This window comes from Arvicanthis niloticus, chromosome 6 (genome assembly GCF_011762505.2).
Source record: "Arvicanthis niloticus isolate mArvNil1 chromosome 6, mArvNil1.pat.X, whole genome shotgun sequence".
NCBI classification, from domain to species: Eukaryota; Metazoa; Chordata; class Mammalia; order Rodentia; family Muridae; genus Arvicanthis; species Arvicanthis niloticus.
The window spans coordinates 23,907,653-23,926,492 of NC_047663.1; the positions used below are offsets into that span (position 1 = coordinate 23,907,653).

Sequence of the window (18,840 nt, forward strand, 5' to 3'; positions counted from 1 at the left end):
CGATGGATGGAAATTAGGGAAACAATTTTTAAGAGCATGGTCAGCCTCCCTGGACTCTTTGGTTAGGTGGTCTTTTCTAGCATTTAACTAATGGCCCAGCAACAGGTTGACAGGATATTCCAGTTCAATGTTAGCAAAATTATCTTTAGAAGTGACAGACTAATTTCTACGGCTTTGGATTTTCAAGTGTCTCACACACAGCAGAATGAATAAAGATGTCAGAGCCAGGCCTGAAGGAGGACCCTGGTAATCCAGCCCTTGGTGAATAACCTTCAAACACCAATAAACAAGATTAACTGGGTTTAACATGTGACCTTTCTTGTTTTGACTGGTAAGCACAGATGTTTCTCATTTAGCTGCCTAGTTGAAATCTCCCCTCGCTGGCTGCAGTTGGAGCTAGATTTGAAGTCGCAGGAATGACGGTCTTGAAAACTATACTCCTCAGCCAGTGATGCTGTCTAAACAGTAACATATGGACACCCACAGTTTAATAATTAAAAATAACGTGTGACCTTACCCATAATAAATTTGTTAATTATGTCAACTGAAGAAGTAAAAAAATGGGATCATCATAGATATTTCACTATTTTTGTTGGTCTGGTGGCATTAAAGACAGTGACAAGATTTGTTAGAGCCAGCCTTTCCGCACCTGCGCCTGCGGAGGCAGAAATCCCAGCCAAGCCTTTGTTACCCTTTGATATTCCTCAAGGAAGTGCAGAGAAAATACGAAAGGCTTTGATTAGCTTCTCCTAAGTCATTCTAGGCTTGCAGCCATACTTCCTAGCCACCAAACCGTGGAGACAACAGTGTGGTCCTTTACTTCATTGCTTGAATCCCAGAACCATCTCTGGCATTTTTTATGTGACCTGTTCCTTACCTGGTCAGCTTGCTCTTCAGGTCCTTCAGGCTGCACAGCTCCCTTTCTGAGGCCTTGCAGAAAAGATAACTCTATTTTCTTCTTTTGTCTTGTGAGAGCACCAAGCCATTGTCCCTGGATGTGTGTGAAGATCTCCCCACGCCCTTCAGCTGCCTTGGAGGCAAGGGCTATAACCACTAATTAACAATCACAGTCTAACAAAGCCCACTAAGGAAGCTGAGAGCAAGCAAGTTTGAGAAGCTGTGTGCCCGTGGACTCTGGCACAATTTAGTACGAGGTTACGTATCTGTCTGGAGTTGATAATAACATAACTAAACACAGGAGTATCCTGTAGATTGCTTCCATCTATTTTCCTATTGCCAATGGAGGGGTGTGCTTTGTGGTTTTTAACCAGGTATACATTTTATTGAAAACAATAGGAAATCAGTTACGTAGAAACAAAAGGAGTTAAGGATGGAGTTCTGGGTTTTGGATCTAATAGTACCTCAGAACAAAACAAACAAACAAACAAACCCTCCTCTCATCCCCAAGCTTCCTGTGGGGAATGAGGAGTCAAGCTCACCCCTTTGCCACGGTCACTATCAAGGCAGTGGGCTATCAGGTTAGCTTTCTTTAGCCGTATAGAGTTCTTGTTGAATTCAGTTATTTATTTATTATTATGGAAGGAGACATGCCACATCGCGTGGAGATCTAGCCTGTTCCCCTCTCCCACCTTTACCTAGGTTCTGGGGATGGAATTTAGGTCTCCAGGTAATATGTAGCAAGCACCTTTATTGGGGGAGCTGTCTTAACTGGCCCAAGATTTCTTTTTTTTAAAGCAGCCTTAGGTTAGTTATAATTTATCTTGCCTTATGTGTTCAGTGGCTGTTCTTTAGGTGAACTTAGCGTTATACAACTCCCTTGTACCTGTTTTGCAGCTAACTGTCACTTTACCTGTAGCCTCAGGAAGCCACTAACCTGAACTGCGTCTCTATAGTGTCACCATTTCTGGGCTTTCATGCAAATGGAATAATTCAAATTATAGTCTTTTACTTCTACCTCCTCTTTCTCAATGTTTTGGAAGTTCATCTGTGTCGCTGAATCAAGGTAGCCTTGAGCTTGTGATCTGCCTGCCTCGGACTCCTGAGTGCTGGGATGATTAAAGCCACGTGCCACTCTTCCTGCCTTCACCTTGCTTTGTTTTATGTCTGCGTAGGACTCCATTGTTGGCACAAACCATTTTGCTCAGTTCACAAGTTGATAAGCATAGTATCACTACGAACATTATTATGTAAGTCTTATGTGAGTATACGCTTTTGTTTCAAGTAGGTATTTAAGAGTGAAATTCCAGGTTTTGGTATATTTATTTTTAACTTTATAGGGAACTGCCTCTATTGGGTACCAATTGATGGGTAAGAAACTACCACTAACCTGGGCCATTTGGAGACCATGCAAATGGGTTGTCTCAGAAGTGTAGACGTAGCATCTCTGGGTCCTCTGCATCATAGGCGTTCCCAAGATTCTGATGGAGACACTGACCTGAACTGTCGTCTCGTCTGAAAACTTGACAAGAGACGAGACAACACCAAACTCACTAATGGTCATGGTCAGGAGTCAGTCTTAACAGTTGTTAGACCAAAGGCCTCATTTTTTTTTTCCTGGAGCTTGGCCAGGCACTGGCTCCAATTCCTTGCCACCTGAGCTATCCAGCCTACCTACAGGTGAATCACAAAGCATCAGGATGAGAGCGAGAGCAAGATCCAAGTCACCACCATATATAACCTAAGCACAGAAATGACGCTTCCAACAACTTCTGCCAACTTCTGCTCACTGGAGATGAGTCACCTAGCCTGGCCCACAACAAAGGAGAGTAGACACCAAGGGCCTAGGTATTAGGAAGCAGAGACCACTGGGAAACACTTGGGAGGCTGCTTGCCATGATGTCAGATGGTTTTCCAAATGGCTACAGCATTTTCTATCCCCACCATCCATACATGTGAGGATTGTGGTTTCCTTGTGCCGTTGTGTGTCTTTCCATCGGGTGTGAAGAGGCATCTTGTGGTCTTAGCTGCATTTCTCTAATCAACAATGATAATGATTCTCCTTGGCCCACTGTTCATTGGTACAGTCTCTTAAGTGGGATATCAATGCAAACATCCTGTGTGCTTTTTAAAATCTATTTTGACAGTGCTAGCAACTGAATCGAAGATCTTGTATATGCCAGGCCAACACTTTATTACTTGAGTTATATTTTGACCCACTTGGGTGTATTCAACTGGGCTGTTGGTTTTATTATTGAATAATGAGACACTTCTCGGTTATGAATCAGGATTTTAGTATCATATCTAAGAAATCTTTGTCGAAATCAAGGTCACGAGTATACAACTTGTTAACAATTACCCTTGGACTGTGCGATATCGTGATGAATTTCATTCCTGTGAAACCCCGTGAGATGTAGATACTATCATTGCACAAATGAGAAAATTCACAGAAGTCAAATTCTCATTAAAGTCATAGGCTGGTTAGTGAGAGGCATTGGATCGTAGTTTCAGTTGGAAAAAAAAATAGGTTAGATTCCACATTGTCATTCTCCTATGGCTGTCAGTCCCCGCTTTATTTTTTGTATATGAACAGTTGACACAGTCTCTGTTAGGGGTCACTAGGAATTTCCATATGACAGAGAGAAGATGTGGGCTCAGGTCCTTGGCCAGCTTCTGTTCTGGTTTCATTCTGTGGGAGAGCATTCCCTCCACAGTCTCTGGTAGAGCTAGGGTGTTGCTTTGCTTGCAGCCCTCCAGTGTGTGACTGGGCAGCTGTTAGGCAGTTACACTCCCCGCTCTAGGGATGAGCACGTTCCAGCGACAAGCTAGCATATTCCCTGGTGTGCTTTAATGGTGCAAATTCACCTAGAAGATAGCAGAGCCCCTCCAGCTTACCCATGCTCTCATGCCATTATTTGAATGTCAGGAAGGAAAGGGTGAGCAGAAAGGAGGGCTGGAAGTTCAAGTAATACGTTACAGATGGTCAGTTTTATACTCTTTCTTTACACATGTTTTATTTCAATTAATTTAATATTAAAAGAAAAAGAATCTCTGAATTTTTCATCTCCGCCTTCTCTCCCCCTCCCCTGATAGTTTGTCATGTGCTTTGGGTCTGATTGCTGCACCTTCACTTAGAACAATTGATTGGTTTCCTCTCTGCTAATGTGCTCCCTTTAGGCAAAACTACAATCTGTGCAATTTTTAAAAACACCATCAAGCCTTAATTTTGTACTTCAGGCGAAGAACGGGACGCTCGTTCATCTTCTTCCCCTCTCACCTCCTTTCCGTGCTCCTTCCTGTTGGCTTGATGAGCAGTCCCAGTGCCGCACCAAGCCCAGCAGTCACCGTTGAAGGTGCAAGGAGAACAATCTGCCACTAATGGGTGTGGCACACAGACGTGCACACCGGTAACTCCAGCACTCCGAAGGCTGAGCAAGACAGCCATGAGTTCCAGGACAGCCTGAGCTAGGAGGCAAAACCCTCTCAAGGGTCGGGGGATGGTGGGGAGTGAGGGGTCGTGGACTTCAGCTGAAGGACAGCTTGTCCCACATGTACAAAACTCTAGGTTGATCCCCCAGCACTGCATCGCTGGATGAGGTGTCCACTCCTAGAATCCCTACACAGAGGAAGCAGAAGCAGGAGGATTAGAAATTCAAGGTCATGGCCACATAGTCCAAAGCTGGTCTGGGATGGGTAGACCTAGAAGAAGTGGGAAGCTAAAGGGCTAGTTTGTGGAGCCTGAATCAAGTGTAAAAGCCAGGAAGTGACTAACCATGTCTCTGGACTCAGAAAGAAGTTGAGTCTGGAGAGAATATAAAATAAAAAAGGAAAAGTTTTGAAAAGACAGAGCTCTTCCCTCCTTGGTCTGGTTGTTATCAATGAATTGGTTCAGGCTACAGGAGGATTTCATTCATTCATTCATTCATTCATTTCCTAGAGTAACTGAGTCTGTAAGTTCTGGGGCAGCCTTGAAACAATTCCTAGTCCATAAGGGAATAAACCGTGTTATCCGTTCCACAACACACAACATACACCAGAAGCTACATGTGCTGTGACCATGGAAGACATTTTGGTTCGCCTGTGACCCTGGGTTTGATATTGTGATAATCAGAAGCTTTTTAGCCAATTTAATTATATTTAGATAAACAGCTTTTGGATTTTCCTAGGAATTATATTTTAACATGCTTAAACTTTCTAAATGAATATACTGCGTATGTGTAGATGTTCATACATGTCTACACATATATTCGAGTGTTGGAGACGGTGTGTATCTGTGTCATGCCTTCCTCTACTGCTCTCCAACTTGTTTTGTGAGATGGGGTCACTCACCGGGACTTGGTGTAAACCAATGAAGCAAGACTGGCTAGCCTCTGAGCTCCAGGGATCCTCTCCCCCACCCCCACCCCGCTGCTAGGACTAAAGGTTTGACCAGCACACCTGGCTTTTCACTGGGATGCTAGTGATCCACCTTAGCCCTCAGGCCTGTGCAGTAAGCATTTTACAGCAGAGCCTTCTCCCTAGCCTCTAAGTAAATGCAAAGGAAAGGAAAGGAAAGGAAGGAAGGAAGGAAGGAAGGAAGGGAGGGAGGGAGGGAGGAAGGAAGATGGAAGCCAAGCATGGCAAATACACTCCTGTAAATCTGGCACTTTGAAGATGGAGGCAAGACAATCAGGAGTTCAAAGCTAGCCTGGGCTACATGAGACCATGTCTCCAAAAGAGGGAGAGAGAGAGAGAGAGAGAGAGAGAGAGAGAGAGAGAGAGAGACCAATTTCAGTGTTCAGGAGGCAGAGGCAGATAGAGCTCTGTGAGTTTGAGGCTAGCCTGGGCCACATAGTGAATTCCAGGACAGCCAGAGCTAGAGTGAGATCCTGTCTCAAAAAAGAGTGAGGGACCACCTGGAACTAGAGTATTGGATGGTTGAGAGATGGGGACTGAACCTGGGTCCTCTACAAGAGCAGTAAGTGATCTAACCTCGGAGCCCTCTCTCCAGCCTGTATTTTCATTCATTTTTTATGCATAGCAGTGACTTCTCAGAATTACAAATGCCAGATAAAATATAGATTAAAACAATAGATAAAAGAAAGAGAGTTCCTTATTGCATTATTTTATGTATATGACTGTTTTGCTTGTGTGTGTATATATATATATACGTATATATACACACACCATTTTCATGCCTGGTGCCCTCAGAGGCCAGAAAAAAGCATTGGGTCCCCTGGAACTTAAGTTACAGAAGGCTGTGAACCATGACGTGGGTGCTGAAAAGCGAACCTAGGTGCTCTGTAAAACCAACAAGACTTCACAAGACTTCTTAAGGGCTGAGCCAGATGAAGATGGTCTTTGGGATGGGCAGAACTAAAGGATGCTTCAGACTTAAAATGCTTCCTGGTTCAGGAGAAACCTTCATACACTGGTTGGTTCTTCAATACTTTCGGTGTTTTTTTGGTTTTTTTTTTTTTTTTTTTTTTTCAATGAAGGGCCGTGCCTGGTCCCACGACATTTAAAAAGCTTAGCTAAGTCAGGTTGCTGAAACCTCACCCCTCTCCTACCCTGGGTGCAGAGTATTCCTGATGTTGGACATAGCCAATCTTTTCTTTTAAGCAGAAAGCCAAGAAATGTACTGAAACTATTGAACAAAATCATTGTTACTATTATGTGAATGAACTGCCTCCGTGGTCAGCTAATAAGGCACAGACTGATGTCCTTGGTTAAACTGCAGTTGGTGGGGTGGAGGGCTCTTTTGTAACTGTTAACTTTTGGGGGAGTGCACTAATCCTCTTGCAATTGAAGTGGCATGGTTTATGTGTGTAGATTCTTTACTGAGAAATTTGAAAGGCCAAGGAGAACTTGTTTTACTGAGCACCTAAACCAGGCAAATATCACCCAACCTACGTGCTCGCTCTTCCGTGCTCTCGAGATAGTAGCATCTCTTCCCGTCATAGATTGGTTCACTTTTCCCAGGTTTTCTTGACTTTAAAATAGGCACTTTTAAAATTAACAATTGCCTGCCGTCTTGTCTTTAAAGGCAAGAAAAGAGAAACCGTAACAGATCCTGCAAATCACTGAGCAGGAGTTTAATATGCATTGAGACTTTAGAGTTTTAGTAGTTAAATACCCAAACCTTCATACACCTTTAGTTCTCAAACTATCAGAGTTTCTCTTTTCTCTTCAATTCCTTCATACATAAAATGGTGAACTAGAAAATGAAAAGGACTGTCATTTCAGTGTTTTCATTCTGGATACAAAGAGGACACCATGGGAAAGATGCATAGACATTAAGTTTATGAGGGATCTCTCGGTTCTAGTTGCCTGGGTGTGTGGACAAACACCTACGGAAGCTGTGTGTGGACAAGACACCTTCGGAACCTGTCTCCCGGTTTGCACTCCCCCCCCCCCCCCCCCCCCCCGTCAGGCTTCTAAATCCTATTAACAGCTGTCAAAACCTGGTAAACTATTTAGGTGCTTTCACAATTTGTTTAATTGGATAGTTAGAAAATGGCACGCTAGAAAATCCCCCCTCCTTTCTTTTAGCCTGGCTGAACATCTGTAGCATTAGGGCCTCATTATCTCTGAATTGGCATAGCAAGTCAGTGCATCATTAAAATGCCACATTAAGATGATTAAGCGTCTTTGTTATCCAGTTGACTTTTGCATGTGCTAAGGATTTCATGGTTATGACCTTCCATCCTTGTAAAACACTTGAACAACATCATCCTGTTCTGTCTTCCCGGTCCAACAGCCTCTGTGTTTTGTCCCTTCTGGCCACATTGCTGGCAAACTGGTGGTTATTCTTTCACCCCTGGCGTTTCTTGTTGGATTTTGGGATCTCATGGTCCAGAGTGGAAATCCAGCACCTCCTGTTAATACAGGGATGTTCCTTCAAGCAACGTGCCACCCGAGGAACCCAAGTTGCCTGTTCTGTGTGTCTTTGATGGGGTCTGCTCTCCAGCCGAGCATTTTATGTGCCTGTAAAAACAAACGGAGGCACAGTTGGCTGAGGCTGCTATCGCCTCTGAAGGATTTAGGGGCTGGATCCTTTCCAGGACCCATTGTTTTTGCAGTGTCTCAGGTGAAACCAAAAATGTCTACTCCAGAAGCTCGAGCCTTTCAAGTGATAAGCATCACCCCAGGAAGTGAAACCATGTGCGTCCGCCCCAGTGAGCCAAACCTTTGTTCTCCTCAGCCTACAAAATTCTCTCTAGGGGGTGTGTGTGTTAGTGTGTGCCATCCTCCTAAGCGGCCTCCAGAACACAGACAGCGTCGGGAACAATTGTCCCCCAGAGCAGCTCCTTCAGAAAGTTTAGTTTAATCTAATTTCCTATGGGTTAGATTCAATTTAGACATCTTTTCCTCCCTCTGGGAATGTAGAGCAATTACTTTTATCAGCAATTTGTGGTTTGCTGTGTTCTTTTCTCCCCAAGTTCAATTACACGAAATTTACTTAGGAAGCCTTTAATATTTTTTTTTATTATGAAATAGATCATACATACAAAAAGGCAGATTATAATTAAACTTACAGTTTAAAGAATACTATTAAAGGGAGCATCGAGAGACCCATCACCCGACTTAAGAAATAAATCTTGCTAGTGCCTATGAAGCTTCTTGGTGCTGTTTGAAGAGTCAATTCAAATTGCCTGAGAAACCTGATCTAATTACAATAAGGTTAGAATTTACAAAAACTAAGTGTGAGAATGCCCACATCGCAAACAGTTCCTTCACTTTACAAAAGACTTCAGACTTTGCCTGGGAATGTAACTCAGTATAAGTAAAACGCCTCCTCCCTAATTGTACCAAGCCCTCAATCCCTAACACCCACAGGGGTGGCTCTCCAGTGCCTACATGTACACCAGTGGCAGTAGCAGTTGCCTTTAAACCTTCTTCAAATGATGGAGGTCCATCTCCCTAATTAGTAGATCAAGGTAAGATTCCTAACATATCCAGGTTTTGTTTTATTTTATTCTTAGTGGAATGGGGAGGTAAGGGGCACACAGGATATAGTGTGTCTTGTGAGGTCAGAGGACAACTCGTAAGGGGCAGATCTCTCCTTTCACGCAGGGTTCCAGGAATCAAACTCAGACATGAAATAGCAAATGCATTTACCCACTGCTCCATCTCATTGGTTCCACAATTTCTGTTTTAAAAAAACATGCAATCATGCCAGGCTGTGGCCACACGCACCTTTAATCCCAGAGCTCAGGAGGCAGAGGCAGAGGCAGGTAGAGCTCTATGAGTTCGAGGCCAGCCTGGTTTAGAAAGAGAGAGTTCCAGGACAACCAGAGCTACTATATAGAGAAAACATATCTTGGAAAACAAACAAGCAAGCACACGCAGCCTCTGCTCTTCTGAGGTCTTTTCGTTTTGTTACTGTTTTCCCTGTGTTTGCTTGTTTTTAGTTTTGGTCCAAGGTCTCACTATGTAGTCCCAGCTGACCATGAGTTTACCATCCTTCTGTCTCCACATTCAGAGTACAGAGATTACTGACCTGTAGCAACATTCCTGGCTTTGGGGGACTGGAGAGATGGTTCATTGGTAAGAGGCTGCACTACCCTTCCAGAAGACCTAGGTTTGATTCCCAGCACCCACATAGTGTCTCACAACTATTTGTAACTCCAGTTCTAGGAAATCTGATTTCCAGTTCCAGGAAACCCTCTTCTGGCCTCTGCAGGCACCAGGCATGCAAGTAACGCACAGATGCATGTGCCTATGAAGCACTCATACATGTGATATAAAATAACTTGTCTTTTATTTTATTGTTGTTGTTGAGACAGTGTTTCTATAGCCATGGTTTATCCTGGAACTCACTATGTAAACCAGGCTGACCTCAAACTCACAGAGATCGACTTGCCTTTTCCTCCCAAGGGCTGAAGTTAAAGGCATGTGCTACCATACCCAGCTACAAGAGAAAATAATTTTTAAAAATTAAAAAGGAAGCCGGGCGGTGGTGGCGCACACCTTTAATCCCAGCACTTGGGAGGCAGAGGCAGGAGGACTTCTGAGTTCGAGGCTAGCCTGGTCTACAGAATGAGTTCCAGGACAGCCAGGACTACACAGAGAAACCCTGTCTCAAAAAAAATATTAAAAAGGAGTGTTTTTTTTTTTTTTATTAGACTTGGTTGTTATTGTTTGACACAGAGTCTCGTTATATTGCCCACAGTATTCTCAGGCCCATGAGCTCCTGTGGGCCTTCCACCTTAGCCTCTGAGGAGCTGAGACACCAGGTGTGTACTGTTAAGCCCAGCTCCTCAACTCTTTTTTTTTTTTTTTTTTTTTTTTTGTTTGTTTTTTCAAGACAGGGTTTCTCTGTGTAGCCCTGGCTGTCCTGGAACTCACTCTGTAGACCAGGCTGGCCTCGAACTCAGAAATCCGCCTGCCTCTGCCTCCCAAGTGCTGGGATTAAAGGCGTGCGCCACCACCGCCCGGCCCCTCAACTCTTTAAAACGAAAAAAAAAAAAGTCTCTGTGTGTGTGTGTGTGTGTGTGTGTGTGTGTGTGTGTGTGTTTGCACGTGTAACACACGTGCATGCATGGGTGCGCACGCACAGAATTATTTGTGTGAATACAGGTATTCACAGAGGCCAGAAGAAAGTATTGGATACCCTGTGGCTGGAGTTATAGGTGGTTGTGAGTTGCCCAGTGTGGACACTGGAGACAGAACTAAGGTCTTCAGCAAAAGCCATGTGTGCTTTTATCCCTGACACCCTTCTCTAGGGCAGCCCACCTCTAGGTAGACACTGGCAAAGCGATGTCATAGAGAATTCCTAGAGTTACACACACACACACACACAGAGAGAGAGAGAGAGAGAGAGAGAGAGAGAGAGAGAGAGAGAGAGAGAGAGATTGTGTCTACTAGCCGAAGGCTGTGGCTTCTGCCCTCAGCTAGCTTAATAGCTGTAGGGAATAAGAGAGAGTTTATAAGTAGCCTAGAGGAAGAAAGAACGGGCTATTTCCCAGTTGAGGGAGTCCAGGAAGACAGAGAGGGGGAATATTGGCGTATTAATTTTGCTTTAGAAGATATATAAGGTTTAGTCTTGTGGCAATGTAGGGGAAGACCGTATAGTCAATGGATAGTCAATGGAAATGTGAACAGCCCAAGGACACTTAGATGTTTAGATGGATAGAGAGCTCAGTACTAAGAGCCAATGTCCCAAGGATAAGCTTGACCCGGGTCTCAAAAAGCCCTTTTAGTTTTGCTCCTGCATTTTGACTTTATTTTGTTGGCCGTGGAGAATATTCCAGAGTTTTGGCAGAGCCGTGACATGAGCCGCACTTTGGTTTTAGGACAAACCACAGTACATAGGATGAGCTGGAAGTGTCCACAGCATGAAGGCTCCAAACGGGAGGAGAAGACCTGGGGCCTTGGAGTGATGGGTGTGGAAGGCAGTGAGTGAGCACCCCTGAATGTGTGGCCCAACCGAGAAAAACAGAAGATACTGCAGGGCTTACCTTGAGTAACAGGGAAAGAAATCCTTTGACTTTAGAGGATTTGAAAAGAGGATTGGAGAGGGGGAAAGAAAGCGTAGCATCTGGAACTGAATACATCTGGGAATTAATCACATAAGGCCTTGGTTGGAGCCTTGAGAATGGATGTAATTGCCATAGACAAGTATTCAGGGAGGAACAGAGGGTTAGCCACAGAAATTAGGAGGTAGGTGTGGGGAAAGAAACAATCAGAAAAGAGGTACCATGTCATTGAAGAAACAGGAGCCCAGAAAGAGGAACAAAAGACAGTGGCCCATGTTAAAGGGTAAGAAGAGTTGCAGGGAATGACAGGCAAGAAGCACTGAGTTTACAAATGAGTAGCTCGTTACAGGGGACAGAGTCAACTGCCAATGCCAGATTCCAGGGAATTTTGAGGAGCTAGAGACAGTAGGTGTGAATCCAACTAGAAAGTGATTAGGATGGAGGATGAGCTGAGGTTTCTTGTGATGCGATTGATTGAGACTGCAGAGAACACGAAAAAGGAGATTGCCCCTAGACAGTCTGAAGCCTGAAGGACCAAGTAGGTGTGGGGTTTCCATATCGCAGTCTCCAGAGTTGGAGACCAGAAGAGGAGAGTGCTCCTCTTGGGAACAAATTGGTTTGTAGTTAAAACTTACTTGTTTGATCGTGGGCATACTTGTCAGTATTTCCTAGGGGCATTAGTAGATTGCCTGTGTTTCTTTGGCTCCAACAAATCTTCCTCCCAAAGTATGGAATGAATGTCTTCATTAAGGATCCAGTGGCTTTGCTGGACTGGGATCAGCGCCCCGTGTAGAGGCTGGGGGCCCAATTAGTCTCTCAGGAATCCTATCTATACCTTTGTGTCTCTCATTTTTTGAGTCTGCACCTCTGATTTGCATTTCCATGGTAAACCATAAAGTTGCTGAACCCCAGTAACTTTATTAGATAAATTGCACTGTAGCCCTGGCTCTCCTGGAACCCAGGCTGGCCTCGAACTTAAAGATCCGCCTGCCTCTGCCTCCCAAGTGCTGGGACTAAAGGTGTGCACCACCACAGGGTGTTCACATTTTCTAACCAAAATGGAAAGGATTCTTTTCTTCTGGCCCTTTCAATTTGCTGGTCTTTGGTTCTCAGTAGAAGACGGTTTTCCGTTGAGGTTCTTTTAAACGCCTACATGCAAACTGAAGTGCACTCAAGCTTTGATGGGATGTCACCCACAGCTGGAACAACAGAGGCAAAGAGGGAGACACCAGCCTTGGGTTCACACTTCTCTTAAATGGTGAAAAGAAAAAACACCATTCAAGGAAACAGATCCCATAAGAAAACAGGCAAGAGGAAGGAAAGAAAGAGAAAGAGAGAAAGAGAGAAACAAAGAAACAAAGAAACAAGGCAAGCAAGCTGGTTAATCTCTTTCCCTGTAAGACACAGAAATCATTCCTCTCTAACCAAGATGCATCTGGAGGCAACTTGGCCGATGTTGAACTTACTGATCGTCTTATCATCATCTTTTGATGGATGGCAGCCGCCCATCGCTGCAGTCAAGCAGTTGTGAACCACGACCTGTGACGAGCAGTGAAACAGTATGGCCCTGCCGATGGTGGTTAGGCCTTGTCTTGCTCTATTAAGCAAACACAGTTAATATAGATGAAAGGGAACCCTGATAGAAGTGAAAATTGAAACCAGGGTGGAAGGCAGCAAGCCCTGTGCAGCTGCTCTGGTACTTCCTCCTGTGCTAGCAGGATCAACACTTCTGATATGTTTTGGAAGAGATGTAGTTTTTTAAAAATATCGTGGGGTTTTTTTTTTTCACAGTGTTTTGGGTTTTTACATCTACCCTAGTGAGAGAAGGGTGTGGAAAAGAGTTGTTAAACAGACACATAGGCTTTTCTGTGTGGGAGTATGGAGTCCATGGAGTCCAACCCAACCACCTGGTAATTTAAGTTTAGCACTTATTTATTTATTTAATGTGTATGAATGTTTTGACTGATAGTATGTTTGTAAGCACCTGTGTTCCTGTGGAAGTTAAAAGGGGGCTTCGGATCCCTTGGAGCTGGTGTTGTGGGTGATGGTGAGCCACCAGGAAGATGCTGAGAACCAAACCCAGGTCCTCTGCAAGAGCAGCAAGCTTTCATAACCGCTGAGGTATCTCTCCAGCCACAGCACAGCATCCCCATCACACCCGTGCCAGGAACCTGCTGAGGAAAATTAGGAAAATGGCTGACTCATGTCTGTTTCCACATTTCCTGTCTGAGATGGATGGGGTGGGGGCGGGGGTTGGATTAGCCAATCTCTAAATTCTCTTTTGCTCTAAATTCCATTGATTTGTGTTTCTTCATAGAAAATTAAAGCTTCCAATGTTTAAACACACAGAGCTTGGAAGAGTAAGCACCTACATAGCAAACTCTCCATATGAAAGCGTCTTCCATGCTGGTATCATGAGGCGATTAGAGTTTTGTTTGTTTGTTTTGAGGGGGTTAATATATAAACTTGCCTTCTTCACCTCTTCTGTTGTTTGATTTTATTTTCTGAGACAGAATCTCATTTTTTAGTCCACACTGGTCTGAAACTCACTGTATAGAGCAGGCTGGCCTCATATTCACAGAGATCTACCTGCCTCCTTGGCCTCCAGAGTCCTGGCACTGAAGGTGCATGCCAACATGTCCAGCCAGGCTTCTCCATGTCTTATGTCCTTCCAGTTGGCAAAGTGTTTGCCACACACACATGAAGAGTTTGATCTCTAGCACCCAAATAAAGCAGCAGGTATGATGGCAGGCGCTTGTAATCCCAGCACTGAGGAGGTGGAGACAAGAGGCTTCCTGGTGCTTACTGGCTGACCAGACAGCTTGGCCTGATCACTGAACCTCAGGTCCCAGTGAGAGACAGACCCTGACCCAAAAAACAAGGTGAACAGCTCTTGAGGAACGACATCTGAGTTAACTTACACACACACACACACACACACACACACACACACACACACACACACACACGTTGTAGCAGGATAGAAGAGATCACCAGGAAATAGAATGTTGCTTACATTCTGTGTTCTGTTCACCCTGACTGTCCCCACCTGCAAAAGGAATGCTCAACACTGCAACAGCCCTTTAAAGAACTGTGTTTAGGGTCGGAGAGATGGCTCAGTGGTTAAGAGCACTGACTGTTCTTTCAGAGGTCTTGAGTTCAATTCCCAGTAACCACATGGTGGCTCACAACCATCCGTAATGGAATCTGATGCCCTCTTCTGTTGTGTTTGAAGAATAGCGTTTAGCCATCCAACATACTTAGGTCAGGTCAGTCCCTCCTCTCAAGTCTCAAAGTCCTAAAATTAATCTAGGGTCTTGAGTTTAGCCTTGCCGGGCAGTGGTGGCGCACACCTTTAATCCCAGCACTTGGGAGGCAGAGGCAGGCGGATTTCTGAGTTCGAGGCCAGCCTGGTCTACAGAGTGAGTTCCAGGACAGCCAGGACTACACAGAGAAACCCTGTCTCGAAATCTCCCCCTTCCAAAAAAAAAAAAAAAAAAAAAAAAAAAAAAAAAAAAAAAAAAGAGTTTAGCCTTACTTAGGTTAGGTCTAGATATCTCTTCCCCAGATTGGGTTGCACCCAGCTCAGTCAGATCAATAGAAGTGGTTCCTTGGGTTGAATTAAAGCATTACTTTCTTTGTCTGTCTCAACACTGTTCACCAGCACCAGATTTCCTCTGCTTTCAATGCCTTCTCTATTGTTTCCAAGACAGAGATAAGAGAATCTTCCCACAGTTAACACAGAAAGAAAGACGCAAAGCCTGGCTTCAATTCAGACAAAAAAAAAGTTTCAAATCTTCAGCTCTCAATATTCTGAAGACTTTTTTAGCATCAAAATGATAGGTTCACCAAAATGAAACCAAAGGCCCATTGCCTTTTTAACTGCGGCCACCAAAACAATATCTCTCCAAGGACTAGGGATTGGTTGTTTGGAATGTTTGTTTTATGGTCTCTTTGTATGATCACACCTAAAACTTGTCTCCAATCTTCTGGACAGCCTAGGACTCTGCCATTTTATGTGTGCATGTTGGGAGGGGTGTGTGTGTGTGTGTGTGTGTGCGCGTGCGCACGCGCGCGTGCACATGCAGGTGCGTGTGTACATGTGCACGTGCTCAGATGTGCATGTGTTTACACTTATGTGTGCATGTGTGTGCATTTATGTATGCATGTGCATACATTTGTGTGTGCTTGTGTGTGCATGTGCACGTGCTTTTGTAAACGTGTACATGTATGTATGTTGCTCTAACTGTGGTTCTGAATTCAAACAGTGGATGGTCATCCTCACACACAGTGCTCTCTTGTTTTGGTTGTATGCAACATTCCATGAGTTCCTCCGTCCTTAACTGTCAGTTGTGGGTCTCTTTTCTGAGCCACTTCTCAGCTTCAAATACAGTCATCGTTCGTTTCTTGCCCTTCTGTCCCCTGCAGAAGATACGATAAAAGTGAAAGATGAATACAGCGACAGAGATGAGAACATTCTGAAGCCGGAGCCCATGGGAGATGTGGAAGAGAGTGAAATGCCTTACAGCTATGCAAGAGAATACAGCGACTATGAAAACATGAAGCTGGAGAGACAGGTGCCCTACGACAGCAGCAGACCAACCGGTGGGAAGATGAACTGCGATGTGTGCGGATTACCCTGCATTAGCTTCAACGTCTTGATGGTTCATAAGCGAAGCCATACGGGTAAATAAATAGTCTCCTCCGTCCATTCTCAAAACTGTCCCCATGCAGCCCTGTGCGGAGTGAAGTGGCGGGATGTGAGTCTTTCTTTGGATTCCTCCATTGCTGTCCGCTATAATGCTGACGTTGCTCTTTGCATTGTCAGTTCACCCAGTGGCTCTTGTTAGTGCTTCACTATGCGTTTGGCAAATACTGTGGATAAAAGGAGATGAGCAAAGGCCTGGTGTAATGGCGCACACCTTTGAACCCAGCATGCAGGAGTCAGAGGCAAGCCAATCTCTGAGTTTGAGGCTAGCTTCATCTGCATAGTGAGTTCCAGGACAGCCAGGGCTACATTGTAAGACTCTGGAGAGACAGAGACACAGAGAGAGTCAGAGAGAGAGAGAGACAGAGAGACAGAGAGAGACAGAGGTGGACAGAGATACAGAGACAGAGATAGAGAAACAGAGAGAGACAGGAAGAGATAAACATACACTCAGAGACATAGAGAGAGACAGAGAGATACAGACAGAGAGATAGAAACAGAGAGACAAGGAGAGATAGAGAGGCACACAGAGATAGAGACAGGGAGAGGCAGAGAAAGATTAAGAACAGCCATCTAGTTTAACTATATGATTCTGCTCAATCAGCGAGCAGGAGCTGAATTGTACGCTTTGCTTCTGAGAAGTCTTCCAAGTGTTTTTACAAGGCACATCTAAAAATGCAGGCCCTCTTACTGTGGATAACAGGATGTACGTTTAATTTTCAGCCTTAAAGACATCTTTGTATGGTAAGCAAGGATCCATGGGAAGGCCTGTGAACAAGTCACATGGAGTCAATGGGTTCCATATGCCTCAGAGACTCTAAAAAGGCACGTTGGTGCCTTGACACCTTGTTACATCTTGCATCTAAGCATGCCTCAGTGGCTCAGTCCCGGTACTCAGGAGGTTGCAGCAGGAAAACCTTCATGAGTCCCATGCCATCCTGGGCTACAGAAAAAAAAATGTCAAAAAGAAAAAAAAAAAAAAGTAAAAACCACCAAACAAAACAAAGACTTTGATCCCAGCACCAGCACACGGGAGGCAGAGGCAGGCAGATCTCAGTGAGTTTGGGGCTAACCTGGTCTATATAGTGAGTTCTAAGCCAGGGCTACATAGTGAGGTCCGGTCTCAAAAATATGAAAATGAAGGCTTGAGTCTGTGAGTCTTCTTTTTCAAAGGCAAACTGCATTCAGATGCCAAGAAATGAAGAAACCTCTAGAAAGCTCCTGAAGCTGTTTGTGTTCCTTGGCGCTGACTTAGAGCAAGGTGACAACTGGAAGAGTTGGTCTGAGTGGAAGCGTTCACTCTTCAACGAGGAAGCTCCCACAAGCCTCTTCACCTGAAGAGTGAAGCTCCCAAGTGATCCGTGTCACTGTGGGGAGAGGTGCCCAGGGATAGGCTTTTACCCTAGGCCTTTAATCTGTGCACCCGCCTTCCCACTTACCTTGTGATCAGCGATCTCCTTTCTCGTCCTTTCTGAAGGTGAACGTCCGTTCCAGTGTAATCAGTGCGGGGCATCTTTTACTCAGAAAGGTAACCTCCTCCGCCACATCAAGCTGCACACGGGGGAAAAACCTTTTAAGTGTCACCTCTGCAACTATGCATGCCAAAGGAGAGATGCGCTCACGGGACACCTGAGGACACATTCTGGTAAGTGAGGGACAGGAACATCCCATACCCAGTGACCATGGAAACAAAAGAGTTGAGTGTGGAGGCCTCCATCTGTCACTTCCCCCCCCCCTTCTGAAGGGTTGCATCAGCACAGACCTCTAGGGCTAACTGCACTTCCATTAAGGCATTAATTGCTCTCCGTCTGCCTCACTGGAAACCGTTCCCTCAGCAGCCTCGTGTCTGGAGAACAGCAGCAGTCAAACAAATTACCACGCCTTTGTAATTTTTTGTGAGGAAAAATTGTGGCATCAGTATTTTTTTATGGTAAACTAATTGTTAAGGGATTGTTTTCTTAATTTGCGCGTGCACACACACACACACACATTTTCTAATTTTCCATTCAGAAACTACACATGCAGACTACGTACAGTTTGTAAATTATTATAAAATATAAATGGGGGTGGGGTTGAAGAGATGACACAGTGGTTAAAAGCACAGATTGCTCGTCCAGAGGACCAGAATTCCATGTTAATGCCCGTATCTGTTGCCTCAGAGCCAACGTCAGCTCCATCTCCAGGGGGTCCAACAGTTCTGGTCACCACAAACACTTGTTCTCACGAGTATATACTCCAACAATAGACACCGCATCATTATAAATTTTAAAAAGAAAAGAAAAACTGTAATTTAGATATAAATTACTATTTGAGGTTCATTTTGGTGGACCTGGGCTAAATTTTACTCATTTTGTCTTAGTTTTTGAGCTAGGAGCCCTACTTTGTAGTCCTAATTGGACTGGAACTCGCTATGTAGACCAGGCTAGCCTCAATGTTGTAGCCATCTTCCTGCCTTACCTTCGGGATGCTATAATCTCAGGCGTGCACTACCCTACCCAGCTTCTGGCTAAATTTCCTAACCCCAGCCCTGCCCCCCTCAGCCTGATAATTTTTAAGCTCTATGAGCAGCCTCGAGAATTCTTAAAAAGCTACATGCTGCCTTGATCTTGCCACTCCTTATTTTGAACAAGCAAGATGACACTTTAAAAAAAAAATTTAGAATTTCCCTCTTAGAAAAATAAGGCTAGTCTTATTTTCAAAATCGGGACCTCATGTTCTTGATGTTATCTGTCAAAATTTTAATTTGAGAGAGAAAGAGGTTTGTTTTTATGTCAG

The 18,840-nt window shown here is 44.5% G+C and overlaps 1 protein-coding gene and 1 long non-coding RNA gene across 3 annotated transcripts in view; one reads left to right on the top strand and one right to left on the bottom strand.

Moving 5' to 3' along the window:
- Positions 1-18,840, top strand: part of Ikzf3 (IKAROS family zinc finger 3) — an 82,189-nt gene that overhangs the window by 41,075 nt on the left and 22,274 nt on the right. For both annotated transcript variants that reach the window (XM_076935833.1, XM_034507852.2), the window contains exons 4-5: positions 15,786-16,043; positions 17,543-17,710. In XM_076935833.1, the coding sequence (XP_076791948.1) occupies positions 15,786-16,043; positions 17,543-17,710 (426 nt within the window). The remainder of the gene's footprint in view (positions 1-15,785; positions 16,044-17,542; positions 17,711-18,840) is intronic.
- On the bottom strand, positions 7,367-17,643 carry LOC143442679 (uncharacterized). The gene is made up of 3 exons (XR_013111048.1): positions 17,505-17,643; positions 12,824-16,232; positions 7,367-7,863 (listed from the first exon to the last, which is right to left on the bottom strand). It is a non-coding gene; the product is annotated as an uncharacterized LOC143442679 (long non-coding RNA).